General features: G+C 40.8%; 2 protein-coding genes across 3 annotated transcripts; both read right to left on the bottom strand.

Annotated features, from left to right (window-relative positions):
* Nucleotides 1-297: 297 nt before the first annotated feature.
* Nucleotides 298-8,888, bottom strand: faah (fatty acid amide hydrolase). The gene is made up of 15 exons (XM_083940743.1): nt 8,606-8,888; nt 7,377-7,490; nt 6,639-6,779; nt 6,000-6,133; nt 5,624-5,830; nt 5,371-5,411; nt 5,157-5,281; nt 3,760-3,885; nt 3,552-3,649; nt 2,549-2,648; nt 2,359-2,402; nt 2,229-2,268; nt 2,037-2,145; nt 1,627-1,772; nt 298-1,141 (listed from the first exon to the last, which is right to left on the bottom strand). The coding sequence occupies exons 1-15, from the start codon at nt 8,819-8,821 to the stop codon at nt 1,019-1,021; spliced, it is 1,764 nt and encodes a 587-aa protein (XP_083796869.1). The 5' UTR covers nt 8,822-8,888; the 3' UTR covers nt 298-1,018.
* A 1,762-nt stretch (nt 8,889-10,650) lies between these two features.
* uqcrh (ubiquinol-cytochrome c reductase hinge protein) lies at nt 10,651-12,868 on the bottom strand. Of its 2 annotated transcripts, none has more exons than XM_083911512.1 (4): nt 12,739-12,868; nt 12,379-12,417; nt 11,622-11,783; nt 10,651-10,886 (listed from the first exon to the last, which is right to left on the bottom strand). In XM_083911512.1, exons 1-4 carry the CDS (start codon nt 12,781-12,783, stop codon nt 10,854-10,856), a joined length of 279 nt encoding a protein of 92 aa, XP_083767638.1. In that variant the 5' UTR covers nt 12,784-12,868; the 3' UTR covers nt 10,651-10,853. The 2 variants fall into 2 exon arrangements, with proteins under 2 accessions (XP_083767638.1, XP_083767637.1); XM_083911511.1 differs by having other exon boundaries at nt 12,379-12,420; nt 12,739-12,867.
* Nucleotides 12,869-14,610: the final 1,742 nt, after the last annotated feature.

Here is a 14,610-nt window from a genome sequence, read left to right on the forward strand (position 1 = left end):
TGATGAAGGTAAAGAAAGTGGTTTCATGCCCTCAACAGCTGCTGGATGCCTTGAAGGTGCACCACACTTTCTAAACTCAGTTTTTTAATTAACATGTTAATTGCACAGCTTTTAAGAGCTGTAAATATCAACTCAAACATGGTACATCACAAAATGCATCACAACATACGAGCAGAGGAAAGAACAAAGGATCACGTCATGGTGACAATTTCAACCTCAACCTGGCAACAAATAACAACATTCAAACAAATAACAGCACAGTTTCTCTGCATGAAATCAGTTATTTTATTTTATTCTTAGTCATCACATCGCAGAAAGCTGTCAGTTTTTTTAAAGAGACAAACATTATTAAGGTGAAAACAATATTTTCCATATTCATTAGAAATACAAAATTTCAACATTTTCCTTATGTGATTGCGGTGCTTCTTTGCCCTAATGGTGTGAATTCAATTTATTCTAAAGCATGTAGTTCCTGTTCACGTTATATTGCAGGAAATATTAAAGAAATGCCAACGTTGGGAAAACAGATCTTGGCCAATTTTACACCTGCTAATAGGTCAAAATAAGGTGAAAACAAAACAAAACAAAACATAAAGACACATTTGTCAATTTCAATTAGAACCTTCATTTTAAAGCAAAATGTTTAATAGAAGCAAAACATAAGCTTATGTGATCAGTACAATACAAATTCAAGTGTTGAATTCCTGTGGTTAGTGCTTGAAGTCAGTAAACATTACAATCCACATTTTCAGTTAACTTTTATGAAATCTTTATTTATTACGGCCCTAAAAAGCCAAAGAGCAGAACATGCCTGAGTTCATCCTTAGTGAAACACAAAATATTAAAAAGACTTTCAAATACTCAACTTCCTTTTCTTAAGCAAAATTACTTGTGTTAACTTTTACTACATTCATTCATTTTGTTTTAATGGGGTCAATGGGGTGTTTTTTGTGTTTTACATTCACTGGGTGTATTCAAAACATATTTCACCTGAAGCCCCACGTGTGGCCTACAGCCCTTAGTTTCTGCTCTGTTTGACTAGTTGTTCCACCTCCCTCATGAAGCGCAGGCAGAGCTCGTCCTGCCACGGCAGGGCGACACACTGCACCGCCACAGGCAGACCCTCACCACCAGACACAGCCTAAACACAAAACACAACATCCAGTCTGTCAAAAGTCGGCAACCAGAACCACCACAGTCTTTTGACTCCACCTACTGACCAACTGTGGAACTACTGTTTTCAAAGATGAACTGCCTATGGGGAATGTAACAGGACCTGACATTCAAGTTTCACTAAAAGGAACATAAGTGCAGGGGCAGGGCCAGAGGGATGGCATGTGCCCCCACTGGAATCTGACTGGCCGCCTCTGGTACCAACCATACCAGTCTGGAGGTGATAGGTAGATGGCGTGTTAGTGTCCTTTATGTATTACTGAGTATCCCTTTAAGTTGAATGGAACTGAGAAAAACAGCCTCAAAACTACCATCCGTCAAACCTGGCGTAAAAAACACATTACAGCTTCCAGAAAAAAATAAAAACCTAAAAGCTTCACAAAGGTAGTATTTATAAGTAGTTGTATTACATCATTTGTTATCAGTCATCTCTCACTGACACGTCTCTCTTACCTGTTTGAAGAGCTTGTCCCAGGGGTCCTGATAAACGCCCTTATAGTGCCTGAGTTCCTCCTCATCCTCTGCTGTCACCGTGGTAACAGGAACAACACCGGCGGGAAAGTTCAGGAGATTGTAAAGTATTGTGTAAGAGAGAGCAGCTGGAAGGAAATAAAATGGAAACAGGTTATTTACTGTGTTACACTGGGTTTTAAAGTACTAATACTGCTGCTGCTCTGGGAGGCAATCATGAGTATGATGTGGGGAAATTGCTCCAAACACCTCAAGAACACCTCTGACCAATATTAATAAAATCTTAACAGATGGATGGATGGATGGACACTGTTATATCTTGTACCTCTCTCTAATCATTCACAATGCTTTTTCAGGGATCACACACAGAAACTGTTTTCGGTGTACCGTACTGGTAAGTCTGCCGCAGTAGAGGAAGTTGTAGGCTGGTCCAAGCATCGGGCTAAGCAGCACGTCTATGTTGCATCTTCTCCACTCTGCTATCGTTTCCTGAATGTACTCCTTATAAAGCACACAAGATGATTCAATGTCTTCTGTATGCATTGATGCCTGAACAAGCATCATTATCTGACATCTTACAGTACCTCAACAGCAGTATGCTGCTTCCACAGGTCTTGAACCGATCTAAAATCAAAGCAGAGGAAGAGCATGGTTTGACACTTTGCCCATTATGTGTTGCAATGTGTTTGAGTAACCTCAGAATTGCCTTCTCACCGTTCTCCGCACAACGCACTTAAGACCGCAGAAGCACGAGGATACTGGAAAAAGACATAAAAACACACTTTGATTATAGTATAGTAGTAAAATCACACAGTAATATTAAACCAATACCATACTCGACATCACGGAGGAAGAATTATTTTATATCTTATATGCATGTCTATCACAGAAGGAGAGAACTGACCAGGGGTTTCACGAGGAATGAGAGGGTTTTCTTCAACCACTTGGGAAGATAGTAAGGTAAAACCTGTGCTCTGAGAGCGGCGTCCAGAGGCCCCCCCTCCCTAAAACAGAAACAAGAAGAGATCACAATTCACACAACAGAACAGTCTGTTCTTGGGATTGTAATATGGTTCAATGAAATAGATAGACAGGTATGATAAAGTTACAGCACGGACCTAAATGCTAGATTAACATCACCGCGGTCACACAATGTTAATAATGCTGATCTTTATCCGGTATTTTTACCATGTTCTCCATGTTGGTTTAGCATGTTAGCATTCAGCAAGCTAAAGTGGTCATATAGCATAAACTTTACTGTTTTATGCCATAAACGAAAGGTCAAAAAGTAATCATTATCATCTTCAATCGCTTGTTCCTAACGGGGCACATAGAGACAAACAGAGAAAGGCAACCATTCACACTCACATTCATACCTACGGGCAAGTTACAGTCATCCATCAACCTAGCACGTGCATGTCTTTGGACTGTGGGAGGAAGCCGGAGAGCCCGGAGAGAACCCACACAGACACAGGGAGAACATGGGGCGACAGTGCTAACCACCACACCACCGTGTCGCACAGGTTAAAAATGCGACCTGATGATGGTGCTGGATGAAAAGTTAGGCGCCAAAGTCATTACAATTCACGAGGAACACGCAGTAAATGTCTGTACCAAGTTTCATGGCAATCCATCTTATAGTTGTCGAGGCATTTTCACTCAAAAGCACGAATCAGTCAAGTCAGTAGGATTCATCCTCTGTGCAGTATGGATATTTACAAATCATGTGATAGTTGTTGAGATATTTCAGTATGGACCAAAGGAGTGGAGGGATGGTATGAGAAAAATAATGTGTTTTTTTAAACAATAAAGTTTGTAAACATGTTCTAGTAGAAACCCAAAATAATAGTGGGAAACTGAAAATTAGCATATAAACAACAGACATCTTAAAGGGAACGTCCACTCACAGTTTTTGAAGCAGAGTGGTACCTCCGTCTCCTAGGATACCCTTTACAATCAGTTCATGCATAACATGACTGATCTTCGCAGGACTGTAGGGCACCAACTGCAGGCACAAATGACACAGGGTTACAAAAGTTAGTGCATTAACAATAAATAGCACCTATTTTATGTGGCTGTGGATCCTGTGAGTATCTGTGAGTGGTGTGGTCTTACAGTGTGCCCCGCTTGCTCTAACAGAGCTTTGACCTCTCTGACGCCTCGGGCCATGCTTGGAGACGGTTCTAAGTAGCCGTCATTTACCAAGTAACCGATCCTGAGAGGTCCGGAGCTCTCGTACACCTAAGGACAAGACATTTTAATTTGTCATTTAGTAGACATTTTAGTAGAAACACCTAAATAGTTTCATTTTTGGCACATTTGTTTTTTTTTTGTTTACTGTGCCTTAATAAAAGCTTACTTAATTCTTCTTTTATTAAGGCACAGTAAAGGAATGGGAAAACTGCTACGGACAGTGGTAGTAGGTTTAATTTGTTAATTTTCTACTCATTTAAACCCTTCATGGTCAGAGTGTCCACAAAGTCAGTGCTTTGCTCACTGTCAGAGGGTCGGATTCAGGACCTTTGATGATAAAATATCAATTCAAACATGAATAATAAAGTGCCTTTAAGTTGCCGTGACATCAACTCATTATCGTCACTGCAGAGCGCATTCCCCCAGAGTGAACATTTAGCAAACAACAAGCAGCAAACCACAAGGGTCGGTTATTTAAGGCTCTTTCCTCACTCACTGTGCAAGGCAGACACAATACTTTGAACCACAAACATCTTTTGGCAGCTATAAAGGAATATCTGACAAGACATTTTTGATTCTGACCAAAAAAAAAATTGGTGCGAGGAGTCATTCCAGATTTCACAGCAGTATGGTCTCAATGTTTCAACTGTGTGTCCATAAAGTGATATGTGCAGAGATCTGTTAGCCAAGCTTAGCACAAGAACAGCCTCCACTCTCCTCTGAATGCTTTCCACAAGATTTTGGAACCTGTCTGCATGAACCTGTTCCCATTCAGAGCATTAGTGAGGTTGTTTACTGAAGTCAGGTGATGATGTGCCAGTTTGACTCAAAGTGTTTGCTGGGGTTGAGGTCAAGGCTCTATGTAGGCCAGTAAAGTTCTCTTTCACAGTGAACTTGGCTTTGCGCATAGGGGCATTGTGATATTTAACGCCACTGCTTAAGACATGTATGCTATAACTTTACCCTTCAACATTTGGCAAATACACTTATCTGCTTTTGTGCCGAGAGTTAGATGAGAAGATTGATACCATTGCAACTGTGTACAAATGATAAACGGTAGCCAGCAGCCAGTAGGCATAAAGACAGGAAAGAGGTAGCCTGGCTCTGTCCATAGGTAACAAAGTCGTCTTAGCCCTAGCTCACTAATTCACATATAACACAAAACACAACGTTTTATGGGAGATGATGTTCCGGTCAGTCCAGACCTTTGAATCCGCCCGATTCAGTCTGATACCAGGTAAAGAAGCAACTGGTCCAAGCCAAGAAATATGCTGGTAAATAATTCCCTGTAAAACATTTATTTTTTACAGTGGACACACCTGCATATTAAAAGGTATGGGTGGAACAGTGGGGTCCAAAGCAAACATGTGGTCACAGAGCAGAGCCTGCATGCACAGAGCCAGGCTTTCCACATCCCTCGCCATGGGTCCAGCACTTGACAGCACTAATTTAAAAAGGAACATAAAAAAAGTCAGCAGGTTTTTCATACAACACGTGTCGTATATAGGCAATGAAGATGCCACTGTAACTTACCGGATTTTTGCCCTCGACAAATGGGGCTCAAACCCTGTATACTGATTAAGACCAAAATAAATACAACATAAAAACAAAACAATGATTAGCATGTAGCACAAAGTGTTCTGATAGTACAATGATTATTAAAAACTGACTGAAGCAGATACGCTCATCAAAGTCAACCCGGTGTTGGCTTTGAGCCACAGCGTCAGCACAAAGTGCCCCGCTTGTAACGTGATTGTCTCAAACTGGCTAAACCAGAGACGCTCACCTTAGTCGACCTGCTGTTGGCTTTAAGCCACAGATCCCACAGAATGAGGCAGGAATACGGATGCTACCCCCTATATCGCTGCCTAAACCGAGCAGGGAGCCCCCTCCTCCAATGAGAGCACCCTCCCCACCGGAGGAACCTCCGCTGGTCTTCTGGAGGTTGTGGGGGTTCACCGTCTGTCCATAGATGATGTTTCCGCAGTCATAACTGGAGATAAAATAATAAAAAGAAAAACCAACGATAAGCACCGAGCACCATGGCCTTCGTACATGCATAAACAATATACAGTATTACTCTTTGTGTTGGACAAATATAACTGCATGTGAGGACACTTTATTGTGTCAGGGCTTATCTTTGTGATTGAGAAATGATTTACTTTAACAGCGCTTGGGGCAAGTTGGTCTTCACAAAGGGAATAGCCCCCTGTCTCTTCAGAACTTCAACCAGCACGCTGTCCTTCGGGGCAGGTTTGTCCAGATTAATGATCACACCGCAAGAAGAGTCATGATTCTAGTGCAGTAAAATTCACACAGGTAGAGAGAGAAGTGTTACTTTAGAGCACATCAAAGACATAAACCTGAGCAATATTGTGTGTGTGAGTGCGTACACATTAACCTGTCCACCAATAGATGTCCTGACCATGCTATCTGTCTCCAAGAAAAAGAACAAGCCGTCCCATACTGAACACATTGCTTCCAAAATCATTGATCTTCCAAACCCGAACCTCTCTGATTTCACTAACACAGCCATCACTCACATAACGAATGACCCTGGGCACCTTTAACCCATTTTTCACTCCTCTACCATCTGGCCGCAGATACAGGACACTGAGATGGAAAAAGGACAACATTTTGTCTCCTCTGTAGTGGTTCTATATTCCAGTGCTCACTAACACACTATGTACTCATGTTGCATGTTAATGTATCTATGCTCTGGAGGCACACACAATGTCTGTGGAAACACATTTCCCATTTGTCTAAGTCTACGGATACAGGTAATACCAACTACGAAATACCTTGTATGCAAAGTTTTCTTTGATGCTAACTGGAACTCCATACAGGAGACCTCCCTTTTTGGAGGCAACAGTTTTCAGCTGGTCAAAACAATCCGACAAGACCCCCGTGCAGCAGTTCAGGTCTTTGTTTACATCCAGAGTCTGTGAGAAAAGAACAGACAGGTTCATTTTTATGCTTTTCCTCTAAAAGCCTGCTATGAAGAACATGAAAGTCAAGTAAGACGTGCAAGTAAATAGTTCAATATTTACTTAGTAACAATTCATGACATACACTTTGGGCCCAAATCCTTAAACAAATATATTCAGGTAAATGTCAAAGTTCTCTTGTAATGAGCCATAAGTCTCCCGTAGAGTTAAATCATGGGATTAATATATCATAGGATTAATACAGCAGCAGACAAATAGAGATATAGTTTAGTAATAGCGTCCTGAGCAGAGAATGAAGTCGATCTCCCTCTGTGTGGGTTGTAATCCGAGTTGTTCTGTTATTGTTTTGGATGCATGTTAGTGCATGTGGCTGCGGTAAAACATCTGTATTTCACATATTGGGGAAGAGTCTGCGGGAGCTGTGTGGAGGCAATCCCAGTCCACTTTCCCCCCAGTATTTCACGTAGGCCTACAGATCCTTTAATGATTCATTTAGGATTTTGTGATGATAACCTTAAATTGGAACATGGGAGCTGGTTGTTCTATGTTAGTATATAATTAAAAAAAATTGTGTTGAGTTTGCTTCTTAACCTTTTCCATGTAAGAGTAAAACACGTCCTCGGGGCTCAGGGACTCTTCTTGCAGCTTCTTGGTCAACTCAGACAGGGACAGGCCCAAGATGAGAGCGGAGTCAGTCAGTGGATGCTAGAGGACGCACACGCACACGCACACACACACACACACACACACACACACACACACACACACACACACACACACACACACACACACACACACACACACACACACACACTATAAGTTACTACTCAATAATAATATAATTATTGAAAAGAACAGATTAAAGCCTCAACACAACCATGGTTCTCCCAAACAGCTGTTATTCCTTCACTCTCCTGAACCTGCAGGTCTTCAGGTCTATTTCACCCAACACAGCCAAAGTTCAGTAACTAACTATGAAATACTTTAGACAATGAAAAAATATATATATATTTAAAATGTCTTTACTCTCCCGACAAATGAGTAGTTGACACATCTATAATGAATGATTAATAATGGTTTACCGGTTTGACATGGTCTAATTTCTATCCAAATGAATCCTGACCTCCATAGCTTCAAGACCCAAACTGTACAAACTCATGTTATTGGCGATTTCGGGCACGTGTCAAAGGCCACCACCCTGTATTGTGCAGTAAGGATCAATAATATAAATGGACCAAGGTGTAGACTTTAAAAAGCAGCATGTTATTGGAGAGCTCATGTGCTATGGCAGATCATTATGTCTGTGGTGAAAACAGGAAATTACATAATTAATCCAGATTATAGGCCTATTACCATTTCCCAAAGCTCAAATATGTGCATTAACAGCAAAAGTAATGCATGTCACATACTTTATAATGTAGGGCTATATATCAAAATCACATGCTTTAACATGGCTGCCAATCCAACTGTCTGATATATTTTTAACAAATATGAGTTGTGCTGTTTACGTGATGTTTTGGTGTGGTTTGGACAACAGATGCAGATTAGCTGCGAGATAACTCTGGTATGTTTACGTTCAGTCTAACTGTGCACTTAATAAATAAACAATTTATTAAACATAAACGTCTTGTTGTATGTATTTTGTCTACTGTTATTGTTGCCATGCAATGCTGTAGGCCTGTGTTGTGTTTGCCCTCTACTGAAGATCAAATGTCCCCCTCGAGGAACAATCAAAATCTGACCTGAGAGTAAAAACCATGCAGGTACGTTTAGTGAGTTTTAACTTTCCTTTCAAAGGAAAGTTAAATCTCAACTCTCACCGACTTCTTGTACTGAAGCACAGCCTGCTCAGCCCGCTGCAGGCTCACGGTCCTCCGGTTCCTGGCTCTTTGGATCTTTTCCTTGGTCTCTTGGTGGCTGTAGACCTTCCGGACCAGCACCACCAGAGCACCCACACCGAGGGCCGCACCCGTCACTAGTGCCGCGGCCCGGTTGTCAAGCTCCATTCCCTGAAGAAACTCTCTTGCGTTCTCCATGACTTCCCCGTGTTTGTCTCCTCAAGCAGGAAGATGATGTGCGGTGGTGGACTGAAGCCAAAACTCGTGTTGCATCATGTTAGGGAAACTGTGTGAATGACTTGGGCGCGGTTAACGCGCTGGGTTACTGTGCAGAGTCAATAAAAGATTAGTTCGCTCAAACTACCGCCATTGAACCCGGCTGGCAGCTTTCTGGATAAAGCAATAACACCTGCAAAGTAGCGACAGTAGAGGGCGCCAGTGCCGCCTGAGAGACTGTATCTGAACAAACAGTTCACAGTAAAGGCATGGGGGCAGCAGATGTACGGGGGTACATGTCCCATGTATGTATCTGTGTGTAATGGTATTTCATCTATTTTTTAGTAATTTTGCATCTTTTTGTGGTGGTTTCCCATCCAATTTTAGTCATTTTGCATCTTTTTACTGTGGTTTTGCATCTATTTTTAGTCATTTTGCATCTTTTTACTGTGGTTTTGCATCTATTTTTAGTCATTTTGCATCTTTTTTTGGTGGTTTCTCATTCAATTTTAGTCATTTTGCATCTTTTTATTGTGGTTTTGTATCTATTTTTAGTAATTTTGCATCTTGTTTTGGTGGTTTTCCATCTATTTGTATTCATTTTGCAGTGGTTTTCCATCTATTTGTAGTGATTTAGCATCTTTTTGTGGTGGTTTTCCACCTATTTTTAAGTAATGTTTGCATCTTTTTCCGGTGGTTTCATCTACTTTTAGTCATTATGCATCTTTTTGTGGTGGTTTTGCATCCCCATAGTATTTATTTGTCTCTTTGTGGGTTTTTTTGGGGTAATTTTGTGTACACATCTTTTTGTGATCATTTTACGGTAGTTTTTCGGCAACATTTTATGAGTTAGGGCTCCTGACCTGATGGGCCCCTGGACATGTGCCTGGGAGGCCCGTTCAGTAATCCATCCATGAACTGATCCTGTTAAATGTCACATTTCTCCAACAGATAGACACTTTAATCAATTGTGTTACAGTTACATCATTGCCTCACTCCTGTCTCGGCTAATAGTGAAGCATCTCCAGATGAAAACACTCAGACAGAACTGTTTTTTAAACCAGGCAGCTTCCTATCTTTGTGCAGTTTATAAAATAACCATGTGCATGAAAGTAATAGAGCAGGGTGTTTTCTTAGCATATTCTTAAACTGGTAATACATTATGGTGCAGCAGTAAAGTGTTTTTTTAGTTATTATTAAATCTCTAGTCTACAGCAGGTGTGTCAAATTCCGATTCACTGTGGGCCAAATTTAAAAACTGGGACAAAGTCTAAAAACAAAACAAAATAAAAGACTGCAAATGTGCATGTTTTCCCTTCTCTACAGATGTGTAATGTTGAAGCTTTTCAGTGCAGGTCTTTGTACTTGTCGTGGTGTTTATGTGTTATTCTTTTGTTACAGCCGAGGTGGCTCTGCAGACAAGACAAACAGGTCTTTACATTCATAAACAGATAATCTGTCTCTCACCTGTGTTGAAAGCTCCTGTTTTCCATCTTTCTTTTGGCCGTTTTTGGGGAGGGGTGGATTAAGTTTGTCTGCAGACACTGGTAGCATGGATGCTCATGTTTGTCAACATAGAAGTAGCGGTTTATGTGCTTTATACTTGCGGGCCAGCTCTCATAGAACCTTGATATGATCTTGCGGGCCAAATATAATTACAACGCAGGCCAGATTTGGCCCACGGGCCCAAGTTTGACACTCCTGGTCTAAGGAATCAGATTACAGATGTGTATCTTTACCAGAATTATTTACTCATTAATTGTTGCAATTATTAATTCTATTGGATATGGAGTCAAAAAATAAACTTGTGACACAAGGGTCATCCACTTTAATGAAATGTTGACTCAGGATACTGTCTTCACATGAGCAGATACATAGTATACAATAATATAGTACAGATTTGAAGTTACAACATGCATCAGATCCACATATGGACACATTTAAAACCATGTTCTTCTCATAATACATATTTGAAGAATGCCATCAGCCAGTGGTGCAACAGTCAGGGAGGACTTCATTTGACTGAATGGAAAAGTTTGTGTGACACCTACAGAGGTCATAAAAGGAAATTCATTATTGCATACATACTACAGTGTAAGGTGAACTAATTTGCCTCAAATCAAGTACCACAAAGTAAAGAAATATCACTCAAGTTACTGCTTATAACAAGGAGGTCATGAACAATTCTATTGTACATTTTTAGTATTCCTTTTAAACAAATGTGCCCACTACAGAACATAAGTTCCCCTCTTGGCAATCCATAAGTGTCTGTTATCTTAATGCTGGATTTCATGCTCCTTTTTTGGCAATCTTACAGTACAGTCTAATAATAAAAGGGGCAGTTGAAATGGATGCCCGAGCTTGTACTTGTACATAAAACAATAAAGAGTTTAGGCAATTAAAGGGTTGAAGGTGGGCAGGGCTTTGAGGAGAATTTGATGGGAATGTATGAGGTTGAAGATTGATACAGGTGTACTTTGTCCCGCCATAACAGGCGAAACAAAGCTAACACGAGACTCTGGAAGATGTCAATCAATCCCAGTAGACACCCACACAGTCCTGAGAAAAGGGCTAATCAACTAGTTAACTAAAAACACCTGTGGGGGCTTAAAAAACATGTCAAAGTTTAGGGGTGGTGCTGAGCACATTTCACTTAAGTAAAAGGAGAGCTGTGGGAAAAGCGATTACATGACTAAGAAAAAGCCTAATCATGAACCTTGGCTCATTTGAAGGTGTATTTTTAATTATTCTGCTTGGTTCAATTGGCAAAGGTCACACTTACACAGTGGTCCCGAGCATGCAGGAAGTCAAACAGCTCCTCAGTGCAATCCTCCGCCGTCGAAGACCGGGAGCCAACTCTGGTCTCACAATGCTCCAGTCGCTCCCGAGTGTGAGCACAGTGCTCTGTCTCTTCACACTTCTGTCGCATCGTTTCAAGGGGATCCTGAAACAGAATATGCAACATTCAGAATATTGCAGGGAGTCCTTTTAAAAAGGGGACACACTGCTGTAGACTGAAGCTAAAACGACTAATCCCTTAAATTCATTTAAATCGATCACAAAATGGTTGGCAACAAATTTCATCATTGATTAGTTGGGTCCATGTTATAATGCACGTCATCACACGTTGCGCCAAAACCCCAACAAGCAGCGGTGTAATGCATATGGCAGCGAGCAGCAGCCAGATAATACCCGCAGCCAATCAGTAACTCATTTAAATTAATTTAAAACCCAACATGACAGACAGAAACAGTGAAGGACTTCCATCTGTTTCCATTAATTGTTTTGGATTACTACTGGATACCTCACACTGCCTCTCATGAACAAGGATATCTAAGGAACTGTATTTATTTGTTTGCTTTTGTTGTAGTTTTTTTGTTTCTTTTCTGTGTGTACAAATGCCCTATGTGCATTTAAATTGCCCCTCTGGCACGAATCAAATTTTGAATTGTTGGAGTGTAGTAATAATAATAACAATAATACAGATGGACGTGTTTGATGCATGTTTTGATTCTGATGTGGATCTGCAATGGACATACCACCATGTCTTCCTCTTCCTCCTCTTCTTCCTCCTCCTCCTCCTGAAATGGGCATAACGTCAAAACATCAATTAACCAAATCAATTAACGTACATTATTGACTTCCAGCCATCATGCTTTTATTAGCTGTCGTTTTGGTATAAATAACACAGACATACAACTCAACCAACGACCAGCTTTAATGCAATGTTTGTTCAGATGCATATAAGCTTCAACATGTTTCTGAATGACTTAGACATTATCTAATGCTAACGTAAGCTAGGTGAGTTCTTAGTTAGCCGTTAGCTTGCTAGCTTAAACTAAATAACTAAGCGTTACTGGCAAAGCAGAGTTATCTTAAATCTGTCAAACGCTACTAACATCCTCAGGCTCTCCGTTCATGATCATCTTCTCCTCGAAAACCATGATTTTGATGCTCTTGTCCTTAGATGACCACCGGCTGTCAAATCTTGAGAGTTGGAGGACACAGCAGGTCACACGAACAGAGCCGACAGCTAACCAAAGCTGATGGGAGGAGGCTGGGACACACAAAAAAAGCCCTTAGAGTTGAAGAAGATGGCAGATATATAAATTAAGTGATGGTTTCTCAGGTTCGTTTGGTTACACTCAGTCTGACAGAACTTTAAAATATTTATTTTTCAAATACAATTTAGTCCGACCCAAACCGGCCTGCGGACATTTTTTTAGTGACCTAGCCTCCTTCTATTAGCCTTGCAGCAAAATGCAGCGGAAACTAGCTACACCGAGGACTGTTTCCGGTTACCGGACTTTCACAATACTCCTTTCGTTGACCAACTTTGTTTGCATTGGGGACAAACGTGAAAATAAACATTTCATCATCATCAACTACGTTAACGACATTATTGTTTTGTAGAATGTGTTTTTGTAGCCATGCCTGGTTCAAATATTGGTGATAGAACACGAGATATTTGACAATTTGATCTTAAAAGGTTGCCCATAGGCACGAGTAGTACTGAGGAGGCACCGGCAATAATCTGAACATTTAAGTGGCATTAGCTTTAAAAGCAAACCTTATCATCTACTTCACTTCCACTCACAGTGTATCAGTGTTTTTCACACTTAAAGTTTCAACAGTTTTCTTTTTTAATCAAGCTGCAAATGTGTTTTATTTTGAAGTCAGAAACGTCTGGCAGGAAAAATGGGGAGTTGTGTGCTCCCCCCCGGCCAAAATTATAATAGTCTATACTGACATCAGGTATAGGTGTGGAGAAGTAGTAATAAACTGAAGTAATTGTCAAAAAATATCAAGCAAGGGTTGCCAGTTCAGTTTTCTGTCTGATGACCATGGTCACTAATACAGACAACTGGTTCGAGGCATTGAAGCTATTCAGAGGCGATTGTAGATTCTGATGGGGCCCAAGGCAAAAATTCACAGGGAACAAATGTAATTTAATGTGCCATTAAAATAGCAAAAAGTCAACTGATAGGACTGCTTCTCCTCCTCTTACAAATCCACTTATACAGGTAACAGGGAGAGAGGGAGCGTCCCTATGCTCCCCGCTTTGTATGTGACCGGAGAACATAGAATCCTTTATTTTAAAGAAAGGTCAGATCTTTTTTTTTTCTTAAAGGGTCCGATATTCCCAGCTTCTGACCTTTTTTTTTTATATAAAGGGGTCCTTTGTTCCGGTATTTTAATTGTAACAATTCCACAATTTCCTGGCAAATAGGCCTATGTAGACCTAACACTACCCCTTAACCCTGCCCCTCACCCTAATCCTATTAACGTAACCTCTAACCAGGGGCGGAGTGGCCATCGGGACAACCAGGATTTTCCGGTGGGCCGGTGGCCAATAAGCTCAAGTGAACACTTGACTGCCCTGCGCAGCCGTGTGATGTTCATGACCTGAACTCTTCAGAATCAAGGACGATCCTGTGAAAATATCAGAAATCTCTATAAACCGTGAGAGTCCAACTACCATATATAACACTTGTTGTGTCTCTACATCTCACTTATAGTTGCCACAGTCTCACACACACACTCAATAACCCAGCTGTCTGATATTTGTTTAGCCTCCTGTCTTGATCTAATTATTTTTATTCAGACATTACATAACTTTCATGACCACAAATATGAAATGGCCAACGATTGAATTTGGTGTTTTGTTCATGAATTAATGTAGAATGGTCGGAGCAAAGCCTCATGGGAAATGGGAAGTGCATATCGTTCCAATGATTGCTCTGCATTTATCTAATGAACGAATGGGGATG

Source organism: Echiichthys vipera (assembly GCF_963691815.1).
Source record: "Echiichthys vipera genome assembly, chromosome: 3".
Classification (NCBI taxonomy): domain Eukaryota; kingdom Metazoa; phylum Chordata; class Actinopteri; order Perciformes; family Trachinidae; genus Echiichthys; species Echiichthys vipera.